The sequence below is a fragment of the Opisthorchis viverrini genome (genome assembly GCF_000715545.1).
Source record: "Opisthorchis viverrini unplaced genomic scaffold opera_v5_257, whole genome shotgun sequence".
NCBI classification, from domain to species: domain Eukaryota; kingdom Metazoa; phylum Platyhelminthes; class Trematoda; order Opisthorchiida; family Opisthorchiidae; genus Opisthorchis; species Opisthorchis viverrini.
This window is the reverse complement of record NW_008751913.1, coordinates 280,553-300,282: the sequence shown is the minus strand read 5'-3', so window position 1 is coordinate 300,282 and position 19,730 is coordinate 280,553. Positions and strand designations below refer to the sequence as shown.

Sequence of the window (19,730 nt, the reverse complement as noted above, 5' to 3'; positions counted from 1 at the left end):
CTACATCAGCTGGTGAGTGCGTTACTTACCAGGTGGTATCCAAAGGATTAAAAAAGAAGCACCTGCTAACTGAAACTCTATAGCCTGTACCTGTTTACTGACACTGTTACACACATCTGTCCATTTGCTCGCTGACTACTTAGGATGAACAATGATAGAATTGCCTTTCTGTTGCCAGACTACAATATGATGTCATTATTTATCTTATTCAGGACATCTGGTAAAGTCAACTTAATTATGTCAGACTGTTTCTCTTTGCTCGTATCTTGGGACGACGCAGGGAGACACAAAACGCTGCACTGCCATAACACGAAATTGAAAAATGTGATGGATTGCGTAACAGATTATTTTTACCAATCGACTTCGTTTTGCGTCTGAGTGCAGGTGCGATTGTCAGCAACAGGAAATTGATCCCCATGTACACATCTGTTTGTCAATATTAGCAAAGCGTTGTTTTTGCTAGTGAGATTTCAGACAACACGTCATTATTCTACACGTTGGCAAACAATAAGATAAATGGGAAAATCAAATGGCTCACAGCGGATGGTATTTCAGATGATAAGTTCAGGGCTTCTGGAAATCCAATCGAAGTTGTGTAAGAGTAGATTTTGTGGATTTAAAACGGTATACATTTGTGGGATATGTTGCTTCACGGTCGGAACCTAGGTATCCTCTTTGCAGATGAGCATTTGCATAAAAGCTGTACGCATTAAGTTCATTCGGCCTGCCAAAAACTTCATGACAAGCATCTAATCTCTCTCATAGCAGTTTATGATTGTACAAAGCATCGTGGTTGCGTTTTTTTCCTGAACATTACCGTAGCTCTTAATAATCTTGTACTTGATTATTCAGTCTGCTGAAAAGTAACCATGCTCTATAGGCACACTACCATGAACGGGTGCGGCTGGTGAACAGTTAATTGGCAGGTTCGCGATCTTTTCTTGAAGATACTTTTTGGAAAACTAATGGAGGGGTTCAGACTAGAAAATTCCCGAATTTGAATCCTATTGATCTGAGTTTAAGTAGGTTATACTGCATGTGCCGCGCTGGTACCAGTTGCAAATACTTGGTAGTGCTCCAGAAACAGTTACAATAGTTTCACCAACAAACCACATTAGAAGGCTGTGTGAACTCAATGTATAGAGTTGAATAGGGAACTAGATGCTAACTTGCTGTATTATGAAATAGAAGCTGACGAATCGACCAATCATCCCACATGCTCGAATGTGCAAATTCATCGTGACTAAAACTGCCAACTGAAATTTACACACTTATCGCACCTTTCGAAACATCAACATTGAATACCAGTGCACACAAGTGATGACTATCAGGGGACAAAGGATGAACCAGTACAAAAGGGAGCTAAGATCATCCGTGAATTTCATCGACATAAAGCTGACTATGGCCGTGAGGAAAGAAATGGCTCACCTTTCCCATAGTAAAATCCGTCGGTTATCGAATATAATCTATGCTTACGACACGTGGTCCAATCCAGTAGTGTCCACCGACAACACAGAGTTGAGTCGATCTTCTATCCAGTGATTAGTTAGATTCTACTAGCGTCCCAAAATAAGTTTGCTTATCGGTTTGTTCAGATGACCACGTTAGGTGAAGCAGTGTAGTTTCACTCCGATTCATATTATTATCTAGTGGCAAATGTTGGCGAGTTAGCTGCGCAGTTGTCTAACATCACCACGGAGAATGTGTGCGCGTGTACAGCCACATTCAGTGCTAGGTTATCAGGAACGTAATGGTAAATTTGTTCCGTATTTTCGCAGGTCAGTAAGTGTCATCCGATGCACTTGTATCCACATATTCATGAAGAAATTCGGCAGTTTGGGAAATTTCCCAAACATACATGGACGCAGAGCTTGATGAGCTAGAGGGAATGCAGCCAGTGTATCATTTTACTGACACGGGCGTTCAAAACTAATTTGCCCTCACCTCGGGTTCTGTAAATTCTGGTTGACCAGCTGCGACAGGTGACTTTTGATTGTGGAAGGGAAAATATGGCTGATTTAGAGACATGTTGAAGAGTAACACCTCAACAGGACGACGATAAAAGATTGCAAAAACATGGGTATTCAATACGTGAGAATCAAGCGGAGACCTACCGCAGTCAAGATTGGGTTAGCAACCAACATGCCGTACATTTGCCGTGTGTCGATCGGCAAAGATGTCGCACTCTCGGTCCTGATGTAAGAAAGCCAAAACGGTTAGAAAATAGTAGCTTGCCTTCTGCAGTCTCTGTGTCGTTTGAGAAATGCCCCATTGCGCCGGGTTGCATATCCAGTATCAGCCGATCATTCATTTACATAAAGAGCTCGAATAACACAACTCAATGTTGTACATTCATTGTAAAGAACCAAAAAATACGGCCAGTCAGCTCTTTGGCTTATAAAGCATCACCATCAAATGCACCGTAAATTTTGGACGCACTGTCAAAGTTGGCCCTGTTTTCTCCACCTTTATTGCAGTCTTCTAATCAGCTTTTAAACATAAATGTTGATTGAAAATGATAAATTTGATGTGATCGGATCGTATGTTTTCATGCGTCTTGACATTTGTGCAGTAGTCTTGAAGTTCCGTCAGGAATAAATGTTCAAAAGTAGCCTAAATATGACTCACCTCAACCATTATGGTAGAAACGGGAGATGATGAACTCGTGAGTTAAACCAAATGGGTGATACTCATTCTGTCTGATGGTATCTGCACAAAAAGTATCTGCGCAGTTGCGGTTTGACAAGGACTAATTTCATTTCCTGCCAATTTCTACAAAATAATATCTTTTCAAATTTTTTGAGACGTATTTTACCCTAGAAGTACCTGATGCCCTCAGCAAGCCCCATCATATCCTGGTTGAGAAAGCCTCGTCCGAAAATCGCACAAAATATTGCAAGCCGCCGTAGACAGGAGAGTTTTGTTTTGTAACCGTTCAACTTCCAAGCCTATTTTTAATAGCAGTTATTTAATTCCACCCTTTTCTGTTTTGTCAGAACAATAGTTGTCTACCATCGGTTGTTTCCCTCGTCCACTCCAACCGTCGCGCTTTTTTCTATACTGGATAAAATGTGGACCGGCCTAATACGATTACACGGAGAAATCCCTATCAGACTGCTGCGAGCATCGCCTCTACCACGTGAGTACTGTCCAACGAAGTTAGGTGCAAACGTTAGTAGAACGGTTCAGTTTCTTCCACATACTTTCATATGGTTGGATGGTCAAGTTACTACCAGGTGAATTCAAAAAAAAAGAGAACTCTTACACGAGGTGCACGAGCCTCACTCTGGGTAACTTATAACTTAAACTATGTAGGGCACCACAGTTTGTGCTATTAAAACCGACTGGTACTTCATAATAACATGAAATAAAACGCATGACATATAGATAACCATATAGGAATTTTGGAATTATTTCTGTCCAGAGCGCTAACCATTATACGAACTCATGAAAGTGTAAGGCAAAAGCCTTCGATTTCATTATGCTAAATTTATATTAAAATTAAAGACACAAACGTCAAAAGAAGATCGGCGGTCGGACATCAAACTGTACAAATACAGAAGTGTTTTTGTTTCATTTACCCAGGTAGCAGTCAGATCATGTAATAATCCATGCACGCTTTTTGTATCTAGTTATTTGGTCACTATACCTACAATTAGGACGTCTCATTTACCGGTATTGTTACTCTGTTTCAAATAGATGACCATCGGTACACTCTGAACGATCTATCCGTAGTAATATCTTTGAATGCAAAAATGTCTCGGAAAGCTACTTCTTGTTTCTATATTGGGACGGTACACAGAATATGTGAAAAGCTTGACGGCGGTTTGATCGCTCGTACGAAAATACGTCAGCTGATTAACCCAGCTTTCTGTCCCCAGCGCCTCACTGAGTTGTCGTGGTGGGAACGAATGATTTGAGCAACCAGATGTTCTGCAATCCCTAAACACTTCAGTACTACAACCAAACATTCTTCTATGGGGAAATTACTTTCAGACAAAAGGAAATGTAGCAAAGAACTCGCAGCAGCGTTTATCTTCAGCACATCAGTTTTTTGGAGAAGAAAACGGCAGAATTCTGAATACGACGACCAGGGAATTACTAACCAAGAATATTTTGAAATCAAGTTAGACCTGTAAAGTGCTGAGATAGGAAGCCATAGTTGATGCGTAAAAATGTGATGTAGTAAAAGCTGCTTTATGGTTTCAAACTTGAAATTTGGTATCTGTGCTGAAATCTAATCCGGATGTGCTGTTGCAAGTTAGCTAAATATTGCGATCTAAATCACAAAACAGAATTTTGGATGTCTCGGATCTCTTCTTTCGGGGCTAACAGGGGTTAACACTGCCAAAGATAAAAAATTTACTGCTGGAATTTATACTTTAGAAATTTCACTAGGCTCCCAGAAAAGGCAAAGCTCTGTCTTGGACCGTAAACCATGAATAATCGTGTGGGAACATCATGAGTAAGCCTTACGTTTCTGTAACTGTCGGGTTTATAGACACTACGGTATCACACGTATTATGAGCACTTGGCCATTCAACGACGCTAAACCAGCTCAAGCCTGTTGCCTAAAAATTGACCCAAAAATCGTTGAGGATAAAGTCCATCCCACCTTATAATTTTGCATAATATTTAAAAAGAATTTGATAAAGCTCACAGCCGGAACTTTTGCAGTGGAGCGTATTTGTTGAGATGACAGGCTTGCCTGCTGGATAAAGCTTTCTTCAGACTTCCCGGGTGCTTAATTAACATCGCTTTCCATCCTGTAGAGCGTTAAATTACAAATCTGAGCTGCCGATTTTATGAAAAGCACTTTCAACATCCCAAAAGGAGGTGGTTTTGAGATGCGTTTCGCGCTAGCTGAAATGTATTGATCGTTGATAAATTCAGGTTTCTGTGCATCCGCCTAAATACTGATGGAGCTGAAAGCCTCAAAAATTCACGTCGTATAAGGCCATAAATTTGTCCATATAGTGGCTCTCTACTGAAATCCATTTTAGAAAAGTTAAAAGCGATCATGTCATAACGGTAAATTTAAGCAGAAAATATCACTACTGGCGAATAAAATGCACAGCATACACACGAATTTCCCTGTTATTCTATGGGCTTGTTTACGGAATTATCGTGACCAAAATTGTCTGAGCCTTATTGGTTCGTTTATTGGCATGGGAGCTGTGATAAGGATGGGCATTAAGGCTTTTCCACAGCCTCTCCTACCCGACTGGATGGGCGTCCAACCAGTATTCTAGTATTATATACTACTGCATTGTAATTAGTCAATCAAACATCGCCCGTCGCTTAGTGCCTTCAAATATTCTGCCTAACTTGCTGCATACAGTACTCGTCACCACTACTCCTTCCTCTTCACATTGTCTCTCCGGGGATCCAGAATTGTCGTTAATGGTGTCTGCTAGCTGACCAGAGTTTGGGTGGTACTTACATCTGGAATGAAATCTTTAGGGCCGTACAGATTCACTCAAATGCTGTCACGACTTTTCACTACAGGCTTGGTTTAAATGCTGCATTTTTGATGGAATCGCAGGTTCGCCAGTGGCCCGGAGAAAGACTGCTTCCGGTTACCGCCGTAATCCATTTTCGGAAGTAAGATAGAACAGCCACTGCACAGACTTTTGGGCTTGTTGTGTCGGAGGTTATTTGACTGACAAAGTTTATCCATGAGACTAAACTGGACAACAAGAGCTTAGCCGTTTGGGAGAACGTTTAGAATAAGCATGGTATTGTACACAAGGCTGCCTAACAGGGACACAGAGTGTGAATATAGAGCATCCTCTAGGCCTAGATGCATATGAAGGCTGCTGTTCACTTGTTCAAACACCAGCGAGCTTGTGGCTCAGGGCTGCAAACGATGCATCCGCATCAACACTAAGGCCGCGTGCGTTCCTGCCGTTTCTGGGGAAAAATATCTCCTGTTTTTCTTTCTCAGTTTTTGCTCCATGAACTTGCGTCCAATCCCACACCAGCAGTACATAACCTGAGCGAAGAGTGTTATAAATTATGTTGGGGAAATTGTTACTAATTGCGCCAATATCGCAACACCCTAATTCAATGATGCACAGAAACTTTGTTGATTAATTCGCTCAATGGACCTGGTTGACTCGGTCTTAGGCACCCTTGGGCGTTGTTGAACGCGTGAGAGATTCAAAGCCACGGATGCAAGTGAAAAATAGAATCAACTGTGGAATCAGGTTAGCTATCTAAGGAAGAATGTTAGCAACTCGTTCACGGCGACATTAAAACAGGAGCAAATGACTTGAGTAGTAAGTGAGTAATCGTTTTTTATGGAGTGGACGCAAATAGGAAAAAATATTTCAGTGCTGAATGCTGTTCCCTAATCGTTATGAGACAATAGTTTCTTGCGTTATTACCGTCAAATTTTATGCGCTAACTGAGATGTGGGACATATCATAGCAGAAACATATATATTTATATATAATTAGTTGCTCCTCTGGCTGGAAAGATTTCAGCAGTCGGGCAATGGAGCACTCCTCTGGGACAGTAAATTTGGCTGGAGAACCAACGCTAAAAGAGAGATATAAATACCATCTGGTCAGGTCTAGCAAAAAAGCGTCTATTTAAGTTTGTCTATTTTTGCAACGTGTGATGCGGCTGCCGCGAATAATGAATTTTGTGCGAACAAATCAAAGATTTAAGGAACATTTTCAGTGATCGTAGGTATTATTTTTTGGGTCACACCGACGAAGATGTGGAAGGAATTAATTTACTGTTCCAAGTGACGGACGCAAGGAGCTCATTGTCACAAAAATGTGAAGGATTTTCTGAAAAAATTCGGAGCTCTGCTGGTTGCATTTATCAAGAAGCGATTACTGTAAAATGTGGAAACGCCTTTGAAAACGGTTACCACGGTTACTACAGATACCCAGGAAATTAAATTAACCGTAGCCAGGATAACGCTTTAATCAGAAAAAGTGCACCTTTGGCTTCGTTACCAAATCCTGTATATTTTAATAGGTGAATGTTTTGGTCATCAACGAACAACATCCATAAAAATCCCTCCACAGGTGTCTGGTTGAAACCACCGGATGGTCCCCTTGACTTGCACCGTTTCCACTCGTTTGGCTTTCTCAAGTTAACTCAAAATAAATTTTTGTTACCACGTGATCAGCAGAATATCTTCCTATACTATTCGATGATTTTGCAGTGTACTTTCGTGACTCGCAAAACCAGTACTTTACAACGCGATAGTGTACCGGTTAGATTAAAGGGGTTCCGCAGAACTACGCTGTTAGCATCCCCTCCTTTATGCAATTTCTACGTCAAATACTAGGTTGAGACTTTGGAGTTACCTGCGTGATTATATATTGTTTCTGTGTCAACCTCCTACTTTATCAGGTTTTCCGGAATGACAGTTAGTTTTTTACTTTGCTCCCAAACTCTCTACCTACAGGAGAGCCTAGATATCGCTACAAACGTGTGTGCTGTCTACCGGCATTTCTGGTGGTCATTGTATTCTGGATCGCGTTTATTGTGGGAACAGCCGTTCTGCGGGATAACTCAGGGCAGTTGAAAATGCTTCTCTCTCGTGCAGCTATTATGATCACCTTCGTGGCGATGAGTTCAATAATGTTTCTTACCATTTTGGGATCACTTCCTTCTATCTATCGCCTCATTCGCGGTTTGGCTGTCAGTCCAATCAAACCCCTTCGAACGGCTTTGGCTGACTTTCTCAGCGACGAGACTAGCAGCAGTGCTGCTGGAACAACCGTCGGACTGGCTAGTGCTGGAGAAGATGTTGATCAACTATTGAACAAAATTAAACCAGACTTTCAAAAGAACCGAAGAGGAACGGTCAATGAAGCAGTGCAATTGGGAACTTCGACATCATTGAAAAACCTTGCCATCAGTGCTGAAGAAGAACGGGCTAGGCGTGCGGACATAAGGATCAAGGAGGAGTTTGGAAAACTATGCAGACTTTCGCTGACATTCGACAGTTTTCTCGGTGAACAGCAGACGCGCTTCATAATGTGTCTGGATGCCAGCGAGACTAACCAACGAGATGTACTGGCCAAGCTAATCTATCAGATTCACAGCCTTGTGCTTACAGATGTGAATGCACCAGTAGCGTTTGTACTGGAAGCAGATTTCAAGGTGAGTATCACTTATTTTCACGGATTTTAATGAGTATCAAGAATGCAAACGAAGTACAGTAGTAATTCCCTCGTTAGTACGAAAGACAAGCCATGTTTTTCAACATGCTATAAATCCAAGCACTAATACTGAAATAGTGCAGACGTCAGTGGTGGGTGATGAGAAGCAGTTTGTAATAGTTTTTCTGATTTCTTTGTACAGCTGATAGCAGTGTATTCGTAGGCGACTTCTATGGTACTGATTATGAGACTGATATATCACTGCATCCGGTCATAATTTTCGAGCACAAAAGTAGCCCATGTAAACTGTGTCTGCTAGAGACCTAGTTCAACTAGTCTGTGGAACCTTTTGCCTCATATCACTGTATAACTTTCATTTTCCGGAATTGGCTTGCATTTTGTGGCTAGAAAAATCCACAGCAACCACATTTCACTTAAAACGCAACAATTTAATTTTTTTCCGAAACGTTGATCTCAATCCGTTTGCTCGCTTGGCCGCCGGACATTTGAAATTCAAGGTGTGAGCGTTACGATTACTTCACCAGAACATATTGGACGCACCTGAAATTTCATCTTCAGACCACCGAAGGTTTTCAAGCTTCAGAGATGATATTAGTTCCTGTGATTTTTTACTGTCACCAAAAACATCACTGTGGGCACTGATGCTCAACTACCCTAAAGTCACTGGGTTTATTCAATTGCATTGGAGATAACAATCTGAAGAGACAGAAAAAAAGCGGTGGGCGAGAGACCTGATGTTGGGTTTTTGCAGGCGTTCTGAGGTGCCTACACACCCGAGCGCACAATCAGACAGTCTAAAACGAAACTGGGATTGCATACACCACTCCCATAGATTATTCGTCATTTATGTTAGGATTCCATAGTCAGCACATAGGGGTCACGGCGGGTCCTTGCTTGAAGACTCGCCGCATCGGTAACACAGACTCTTTCGCACCCTTTTACCATGTCAAAAGTTGTCATTCTCGTAGTTTGCGTCATTCGAAAAGAGGCATGGACAACACCCAACACGGCAGACGATGTTTTGACACATGAACAAACAACCTCAAACGATTGCGCTCGATTGGTTTTCGAGGCTGACTGGCATGCTGCACAGCCAGGTATCAGTTGTCTTATTACCTCATTGTAAATCTGTTGACGCTGCCGGTCATCAGCAACGCTTGTGATACATCGGTGGTCAAAAACCTAGAGATGCCTCAAATTACTTGTCCGAAGAGGCTGTTTGCAAACATACAACAATACAGCTCTTGTTGTAGCCTGGTACACACATGAAACTAATGAATATACATATGTGGATACGAATGAATATCGTTTACGGGCCAGAGTGCATTGCCTCATACTCTCGGGACACTGTTATGTATTTACGGTAACACTTTCGGTTTCGTATGAGATATTACGAAAAACAGGTAGCTCGGTATTTACAGGTGTTTATTTGTGGGTTTACAGATCAGCTGCCAACCGGAGGCCTCTTTGCTTACTCTTCTTATATGTGTTCGATATAACAATGAAAAAATCACGTACAGTTCGGTAGTTGTCACTGAAACACTTTTTACAAAGATTCAAATGACTCAAGCACGATTTGAATTAAACCGGACGTGAAATTTGGAGACAGATGTCACTCGCAGTAACTGTAGATGAGAGGAACCCCAAACATGCAGAACTACGAGTTTCATTCCATGAAATAAACCAGTACATGGTTGGAGAGTAACATCCTTAGAACTACTGAGAGCGGAATAAATCAGAAATTCATTTTGGTTGATATGCGACTGCGAAATTGCAAGAAATTACGTTTTACGAGAAATACACTCATTTGTAAATCAATTTGGTTTTCACGAGAGACTCAGCTGAATCTCTCGTTTATGATATTCTACAACTGAAAATGCAGCACGAGAGATTCAGCTGAGTGAAAACCATATTGATTTGCAACTAAGTGTATTTATTGAAAGGCAGTCTAATTTGGTTTCAAGTGCAACATAAGCTGGGCGGAAACTCGGGGACTGCGCCTACCTGATGAGCCCCAGGAAGGGTGAAACCGGTCGTGGGCTGTCGAAGTGTTTCCAGCAACCTTGTGAGTAGTTTCCTTCATGAAATTATGTTTTAGTTTCCTGGACCAAACTGATGCCCTTCTAATTCATTTTCAACAGTTGACATTGATTTATTGCTGCCGTAGAAATATTAGTCCGTAAAGGCTGTACAACCAAACCATTAATGAAATTTTTATTGGGTTTCAAGGTAATCAGCCAGCTGGAGACGTGGTAGATTTGCACCGGGACCTAGAAATTCTTACGATATCCTTCTGTCCGTACGGAATAACCATCGTATCAGTAGCCGAATTTTATACCATTGTCAAGTTGGTCAATGATGGCGCAATTGGCGTTTTACTTTATGTTGCCCATGATGGTACAAGAACGCCATTAAAGTCTGTTGACTTCTTTCACGAAAAGCGGTTTGACGTTAAAAAGTGCTGCCTAGTAAACTGGCTTGGCAAACATTGAGAAGGATATCGCTTTAGCAACCAATATTACCATGGAAGTCTCACCAAAGATTTCAAAATCCAACTAATGTCATATTTGAAACTCAGTTTATAATTATCTGTATCTTAGTGAAAGTGGGAGCGCTGTGATTCATAAAGTTACTACTACTAAGGAGTTGGAAATACTTTAGACAAATGAGCTTCCCGCGGAAGACAGATTTCCTATACAGAACGCGCGTTGACGTAAACACAATTTCGGTTTTCCTACAGCTTGCGGTTGGAGGAATATTCAGCTTTAGATAACGCAGCGTGATATATTGTTCATATTGCCAAATCCTGGCGAGTAGAGATCTGGGAATCTTTAGTGTCACTCTATTTATCTGGTAATTTAGGGAGAAAACGAAGACCCATTGAATTAGGGTGACCAGGTCTAGGGTTGCCCCATTTGTGATATGATCTAATTCATAATTGTGTTTACCACCGTTGTTGTTTTGTGGCTCATTTAGTTTTATCGGACATTCTCCCCGTCACACCTTAAAACTAAAGTGAACTCTCAGACAGATTTTATTTGATTAACCAAGAGATTTGCTTCACAAGAAACGTCAAATGTAACGCCGGAAATGAAGTTTCATGCATCGTAGGCTGTCTGTTATTCAAACGCACACGCACACGTTCGCACGCATACCGGCAAACCCTTTTCCCCTACAAGTTCGAGAGAAAGGCTAGTACTCTCAACCCATCAACCCATTAATCCATGTTAAATTTCATTTTGTCTGTCACATTAAAGCGTTGTGATTGATTACTATTGGGTCGTATCGTGTTTTAGTTCTGATTGCCTACGACGCACGGTATTACACCCACACATAGACAAACAGGGGGTGCAGTGGAAATTCGGTGCTTGTTGTGCAGACAGGTGGTCCAGTATCCTGGTGTTTGACGGTGCTCACATTCGTTGTCGTCATGAGTGTGAGGGGAGGGGGGTTCACCGTCATTTTCCCTGCTGTTTGTTTTTGATTCAATGAAACCTGTTCAAACGACTGTTTAGCAGTTATTCTGTTAAATCCTTCCAAAACACCCCCCCCCATAAAAAGAGCAACGTCAGACAGCAGGTATGCTTACGGTTTAGCGAACGAGTTGAGCTCGTTCAAAACGGACGTAGCGCATTTTGTCTATTAATCCTCTGTCCTACACAACTCTCTGGGGATTTGTCCGATTTCTGAAGTGCTTCAAGTGTCAGAATAGGAATCAAGTTTCTGAACGCTTTGTTTATGCTTCTATGCGTGTGTGCTTTTATCAGTTCGTATGTTTCCGTGTGGCCGGTTAAGCAGATTGGATGCGTTTAGTAGATGAGATGCCAGAATGAATCTAGACTGGTCAGCTTTGTGTATATCAAAAGAGGAAAACCATTTTCGGCGACTTGGAGTATTGTGAGAAAAAAAGTTCCCACAAGAGTTACTGGAAAACTGGAAAGAATTTGTAATGTCAAACGGGGTGGAATTTGCAGACTAACGCACAGAGACTACGCAAACGTACTGGGCTGTTTTACTAGCAACATGAAAAAGCGCTGAGACCTCCACCAGGAACATCTGAGTAGGCTAACGCAACATCTAACAAAACTTCACACTACTTAGATATTATTTGATTCTTGATTCACTCGTCTCCAAAATCCGTATTTCGCCTTACCTAAATCTTCAGACAACTTGTTCATTAAGGGAATTATCAACTCTAATAGACATTGCCGGTGCATTGCTTGAACGAACCTATATTTTGATGCCCCGCTTCTCAGAGATGAGGTGCTCACTTGTCAGCGATTTAATAACTTCCGACGGTGCTTTCTATTAAACCTCAACAAATGCGGTACAATGAATGTAATAGTGATAATTTCAAACAACCGCATGTTTCTAACGTCTCTAAAAGTGGTTTAGCTTTGGTAACCGACAGGTACGACAAGAGCTGGCGAAAGCAAATGCTTTTATATCTCTGAATCGTAATAGCCTCCTCCTCGTCAGCTAATCCAAACACTCAACAAAGCAAGGACGCTGGTAGAGACTCTCGCTTCCACGGCACCGGTTTCGGACAAATTATTTTTGAGAATGACACAGACGAAATTGTACACATCGGACAAGGCTTTCGATTGAAACTTACAAGGATGGATTCCATCGAAGTTTTCAGGCACTGACATACTATTAAAGGGACACCGATTTTAAACCTTTCAGCAACGGAAATAACCTAGACATTGCGAATATTGTTTTTGTCAAAGTCTACTAGTCGCGCATCCTGCTGGTCAGAAAATGAGAGGTTTTTATTGCCTAAGTGGAAGTAATAAGTGCTCTCAAGCCGCAACCAGTAGATGCATTAAGTATTAAAGGGTCGGAATTTGCCCAGGAAACCATTTATTTGATCAAAATATTGATACTGAAGTGGAAAGATACCGGCGCAACGCAGTGTTAGAAAAACAAAGGCAAATCCTTGGAACAAGCTCTGTGGCTTCTCATTGCTACTGCTGCGCTGTTTGGCTATATTCTTGTGCGGTAAATCAGAGTCTGCAACTGGCAGCAGCTGTCGTGTGCAAACGGGATGCTCAACTGCCGGTTATAATGTGAAGAAATTTATCTTCAGTAACTAATTCTAATTCATTATTCCAAGTTTGTCAGGAAGATGTCTACTCATCGTCACCATCAGCCGTGAGGACCGCGTACTTGTCATACAATGGTTTTAGCTGCCAAACTTTCATTTATCGACGATTTGGGGAGATGGGTGGTACCTACTCATTGGAGGCGGTAGCTGATGTAATTGATACGTAAAAACAGGCTTATCAGTGAACTTTTAAGTGGGGAGATTAGGAAGAAAGCTATGCAATAGGGGCAATAACCTGGATATACGAGCGCTGTTTAGCGCTCCACTGAGTTATGTCTGATAAGGTTCTCAACCTATAGATTGTTGGTAGTGGGAGGAGATTTGGGATTTTTTGTGTGGAGATTTCGTCCTGTAAATGAAGCCAATCTTCCACTTAGAGAGTGGAAGAACAAACTTCACCCGATGAGTGAAACTTCTATCTGAGAAGTCGTTGCTCGAGGAGCCAGTCAACACGTGTGACCGCGTGATGTGGATCCCGTGATTGAAGGATGAGCGGCGCTATATCCTGTCTAAGTGCGAGTTAATCACACTGCTGATCAGCCTCTCGTGGCCGAATGGTTAAGTGTTGAAACTACTACCCAGGAGGTTGTGGGTTCGAGACTCTCCGGGGTTTTGTGAGATGCGCACTGCTGATGATACCCAATAAGTATGAAGCAGCTGTACAGTGCTTCTCGACTTTTCAGCATAGATTGGCTTCACTTACAGGACGAAATCTCCACACAAGGTTCTCAACCACTGCTGCCTTCCTTCTCGAGGTCCACATTCAGGGAGACGGCGCAGCTGAGATTTCTGGTAACGGATTCCATAGAAAAGAAATAGCAAAGAAATGGCAAAGAAATTGTCTTACCTCATTGACCCGTTTTCACCCTTGACGTAGTTCTGCAAGCAGAGCACTTCCAAGAAGTCGGCTGACTGTTATACGGAGCACATGGCCAAGTCACCGCAACCTCAGCAGTTTAATCGGTTCATCTATCATGGATGAGATATTTCTTTCACAAACCATTGGGCATATTCCGGCATTACCGATCTGGTATTCTCAGCAGACTCGGCTAATGCTCGCAAGACATGGATTGTTAAAAGCTGGAAGTCTCTGGACGTACCAGGGACCATTTTTCACCCGTATTGTAGTATGCAACGCATCGCAGCTTTGTAAACTCGACCCTGTAAGGATAAGCTGGTATCACGCCTACGCCACAGGTGGGGCAGATCTAGGAACGGTTCTCTCGCCTCTCTAATGAGGATGAAAATATCACCGTTTGCGAGACCACCGGGACCGATACAAATGCCGACCAGTTGGAAAAACTTACCTACTACATCAAATGGCTCATCCGCAAGCGTGAGGCCAACCAGTCTTGTAGTAGCACTTTACACATTGCAGTTAGGAGGCATACGTCGCACGATGATGCAGGATTTTTAAGGTTACTTAATACTGTTTGCCTTACCATGGTGTCAGTTGCAAAAGGAACTATGTCTTCTGTGTACTCGATATCTGTGAGTCAGGGAGTACTTCGACCTCGGAGGCATTACAGGCTGATATTGAGTCACATAATCGTATTACTCACAAAGTTGGGCAGAAACGGTAAAAGGAGACAGGGTTGTCTGGTACCACTTTTCAACCGGAGTTGGCGTACAACGCTTTAAGGCGGATCAAGAATCTATGGGAGACACTTTTGCTCCACAGATGCTACCATAGTGCCTGATGGTCCACAGAGTCGAAGGCAGCTTTCAGACCAGGGAAGACAGCCATTGCTGGTTGATAAAAGTGGCATCGCTGTTCCAGAATCTGTTGGAGGTTGAGGAAGTGATGGATGCATCCTCTTGCAGATCTGCAACTCCCCGTTTCCAGTCAATCTTCGGAAGATAAGATCAAGCAGCAGCCTCCATGCCACAGCTACCAACTTGATACTACATGAGTTTTCACAAAGCACCCGCATTCCCTTTTTGAAGATATGGCATACCCCATTCTGCAGGCACTTTCTCTTCACTCCATATCTCACCAGTTAGCCTTGTTCGAATAGTCATCAGCGACTATCAGGAAGATACTGGACCTTACCGTGGTGTGACGGTTTGCGCACCTCAGCGATCCATTGAGCTATACTGGAGAGTGTCCCGCGACACTCACAGAGGCTCTCATACCAGGTTGGTCAATGGTTAGAGATCTAACAAAGTCTCCTGGCCCTCTAGGTTGGGGTTGGATCATATAGTGACTTGTTCTGTAGAGATTGTAATGCGTTTGTATTTCATGCCAAACGACGCTGTCTTGCGGTTGGGCTTTTGATCCAAAGGCTTTGGTTGAGAACCTTAATCATCCTCCTGTCTAGGTGTGAGCGCCCTGGCATTATTCCAGCCCTCATACAACCATGATATTCACGACTAACATATTTTCATGAGACATAGGCCATCGCGTGATGCCATCAGCCGGGTCACCTTACTTGCCGCATACAGCAGGGCGGGTAAGCGAAAACAGGCTACTGCTGACGCCTCCCTTCTTTCTCTTTCACATGCTTTTTCTTCCCCCTCTCCCCACTTCATTACTAGCTCTATCCTTGTAAACCCAGCACTAAGGACTGATGAATCTGTTCGTCATGCATCGGTTTTGCGGGTAGCCTCTGCTGGTCACATGGTGCCAACATCTTCAGGTATCTCCAAATCAGTCCTCAAGCCTCGACACCTAGTCTATCTGGCCGCGTTCAATGTCCGCACTCTGAAGAAAGCAGGACAACAAACTGCTCTTGCACTCACACTGGACTCGTTTGGCCTTGATATGTGTTGCGCCTCAGAGGCACAGTGTGCTAATCGCTCCGCCAGCTACCACTCGCTTCCGGCTGCGCACATTTGGTGATCCAGAGACTGCTGCGGCTGGATGGCAGGGGTTGGTATCGTGCTAAGTCATCGGGCGGGAGTATCCTTACTTGGCTGGATGCCTTGTGATAGTCGCCTCAGTGCGCTTCTCCGCTCACAGATATTGAGTACGCAGACGACATAGCTCTTCTGGGATCTGACCCCGTGGTAATGTAAACAAAATTAAATAATCTAAATAATTCTCCTTCACGGCTCGGCATGCGCTTCACACCTCAAAGTGTAAAGTGCTACTACAAGACTACAAGCCTCATGCTTGCGGATGAATCGATTGAGGTAGTAGACAAATTTGTTTACCTGGACAGCTGCATCAGTCCCGATGGTCTGGCGAAAAATGACATTTCCATCCGGATTGGAAAGGCCAGAGCAGCTTTTGTGAACCTGCTTCACCTGTAGCGTAGGTGTGACATCAGCTTATCCGTCAAGGGTCGAGTTTACAATGCTGCGGTGCGCTACATATCACTATACGGCTCAGAAACCTGACCGCTGCGCGCCGAGGACGTCAAAAGACTTTCAGTGTTTGACCGTCGATATTTTCGAAGCATTTCCCGAATCTGGTGGGAACACCGGATCAGCAATGCTGAAATTTGTCGAATGGTATCCGGGCGAAATAACTCAACCCTCGATAAATGAACTGATCCCACTGCATCGTTTGGGTTGGCATGGCCACGTGCTTCGTATACCATTCGACCGACTTCCTCGAAGGGCTTTTTTTCGCACAACCACGTGAAGGGTGGAAGAGAGACAGAGGCGGTCAAACAATGAATTTACAGCGAAGTGTAAAAGCCATTACCGACAAAATCAGCTGCTCTGGTCATTCATGTCTTCCTGGATGGGGACCTCGACACGGGCCATATCAATTGTTAGGGACATTGTCAGACATGGCCCGGTGGCGAGCTCACTGGCGCTCATGCACCTAAGCTATTGCCTTCAATGCATAGCTTCCTTCCCAATCCCCCCAAATAAAGATCCACTGGCAGTGCCGTATTTACGCATCAATTCATCAGCTTCCTCCTCCAGTGCGCAGCTACCTACCATACCTCCCTGAATCATCGGTGAACCAAACTGTGGCAGCTACAACCATTGTACGACAACTACGCGGTTATTAAAGCCGACAGTGATGATGATGATGACTCTGTGCGGTTCGTCTGGCAACGTCTGTGAAGGAGTCTCACAAGCGGAAAGTTGACAGATGTAGGCTTATCCTGTCTAGTTACTCCCCAACTGACTGTAGCTCCGACGCAGTCAAAGACACTTACTCCCCAACTGACTGTACCTCCGACGCAGTCAAAGACAGGTTTTACGGCGCTCTGAATTCCCTGCTGTGGCGAGCTAAAAGCTCAGACATTGTGGTGGTTGCCGGAGATATGAATGCACAAGTGGGCAGGCTTAGTGCATCTGAGACTCTATTAGGAGGCCGACATGGATTGGACTCGTTACGTTCGGACAATGGGGAACGATTGCTTCAGCTGTGTGCTGATTACCGGCTGTTTTTATGCAGTACTGGCTTCCGAAATAGCCAAAGTCGTCTGGCCACATGGTGTCCTCCCAAGGCAGACTCGCCACAAACTCAAATAGACCATTCTGTCATCAGTTACCGATGGCGCGGATCAGTAACCGACTGCCAGTCGTTTTAGAACATATTTGTGGACTCTGACCACGCACTCGTCCGGAGTCGCTTCTCCATACGTTTCCCGGGACCGTCTAAGGTGCGGACAAATCGCATAGCAACTGAAAGACTGGCAGATCCGGATATCAGACGAATTTTCCAGAATCATCCTCTAGCGTCTCATCCAAATGCTCCACTATCAGATGTGAACTCATATTGGGACGAGACTGCCACCTCTTTGCATAGTGCTGGGAATTTTGTATGTGGCACGACCCAACCAGGCGCACTCAAGCACTGGATATCAGACCAAACGATGGCACTGCTTAGATCTCGGTGAGATATCCCAGCCGGTCCCAAGACGTCAAGTGAAAGGAGCATATAAGCCGACCGTGAATTGTGGTGGACACGAAAAGCATAAGCGATGGAAGAGACCCAGAAAACCGGTAATCTCCGAAGATTATTTCCGTTAATATGTGCGACCGGTCCCTGGAAACCACCTGTGAGAGAAGTCATCAAGCATCAGAATGGAACGGCCATCTCGAATAAATAACGCCTCGACCGGTGGCCTGAATACTTCAAATAACAACTGTCGTGGCCAATAGCTGGCACTCATCTAGAGCCCACAGGTGAACTAGAACCCTGGACGGTGAACGTGGAACCACCTACGGCCTCGGAGGTTTACGACTGCATGTGTTCTCTCAAGTTTCACCGAACTCCTGGTACGGATGACCTCCCACCCGCATTGTTCAAAGACGGAGGTGATGTCCTCAGTCAGTACGTGTTTGATCTCTTTGCTTGCATTTGGGAAAAGGAGTCTGTTGCACTCGGTGATAGTGCCCATTTTCAAAAAAGGGGCGCGTAGTGAGTGTGGAAACCACAGGGGGATCAGCTTGACCCCGACTGTAACCAGACCGTTGGCGTCAATTATGCTTCATCACCTTACGGTGGCTCGTGAGATACTGACTCGAGAACGGCAAGCTGAATTCCGGCCTGGTAGGGGTTGCGTTGACCAAACCTTCACACTTCGTCAGGTGCTAGAAAAACGCCATACGTATAAGCGACTCAAATTTCTGGTATTCCTGGATTTCCGAGGCGCATGCAACCCTGTTGACCGGTCTGCTCTTTCTGACGCGCTTGCCCACCAAGGAATGTCCTGGACTGAATAGAGACCGTCCGGTCCTGGAGCCGTAATACGGGTATTTCGTACTTCATTTCTTCTTTCGAGGGATGATCAGAGATTAGACCCCATTCGCCTGTGTGCAGTATCTCTACAGACTGGATTGCAGAAGGCCAGCTATACTGTTCTTCAAAACGTTTGGCCCATCTTTCCAGTTAAACTTTTCTTGAGTGAATTAATGGGCCGTTTTTTCGCTAATCGTTTCACTGACCGTTGCTCGCTGGGATCAGTCGGTCGCATCAGTTGTTATAGGGTATAGCTCTCCCCGATGGCAAAATGCTTTTCCATTTCTCGAGCTTTCAGCCTGCAGAACACTCTGTCTTTCTTAAGTCTTTTCACTATTTCGCGTATGTGGGATTTGCATGCGCCGTCTTACTCGTTGCTTGCTGGTATGCATTTACTTTCGTCTGACAAGTGCTCGCTACCGCTGAAAGGAAGAAGGCCTTCGCCGTCAGTCAAAGCAAATGTTACAAAGTGGCCCCGCGAATTCCGTAACAGAATTCCATTTTTCAATCGACGCAAAGCAAAATTCTACAAACCAAACAATACTCGCGTGCCTCCCGACCAATAGTATCACCGTTACACACCTCCACCCCTTAAAGCTTGTTCGCACGCCATCGATTTTCATTTACCTCCGTCAGGTCGGCTTCGGCAGCGGGCCTACTTGGCCGCTCTTCGGGTGTCATGCCACTTGCGAAGCTGCGTCCCATTCACTACTTTCGATCTCCGACCATCTTGAATGGTATAGACTTTCCTCCGGCGGTCGGTGACTACATACGGCCCTTGCCATCGGCTGCCTAGGGTCCGCGACCCCCGTCCACTCCTTCC

At 44.0% G+C, this 19,730-nt stretch overlaps 1 protein-coding gene across 1 annotated transcript in view; it reads left to right on the top strand.

Moving 5' to 3' along the window:
• Nucleotides 1-2,961: 2,961 nt before the first annotated feature.
• T265_14763 (hypothetical protein) overlaps nt 2,962-19,730 on the top strand; it is a gene marked incomplete at both ends in the record, with an annotated part of 25,229 nt that continues 8,460 nt past the window's right edge. The window contains 2 exons of the mRNA XM_009175116.1: nt 2,962-3,139; nt 7,430-8,130. Of these exons, the coding sequence (XP_009173380.1) occupies nt 2,962-3,139; nt 7,430-8,130 (879 nt within the window). The remainder of the gene's footprint in view (nt 3,140-7,429; nt 8,131-19,730) is intronic.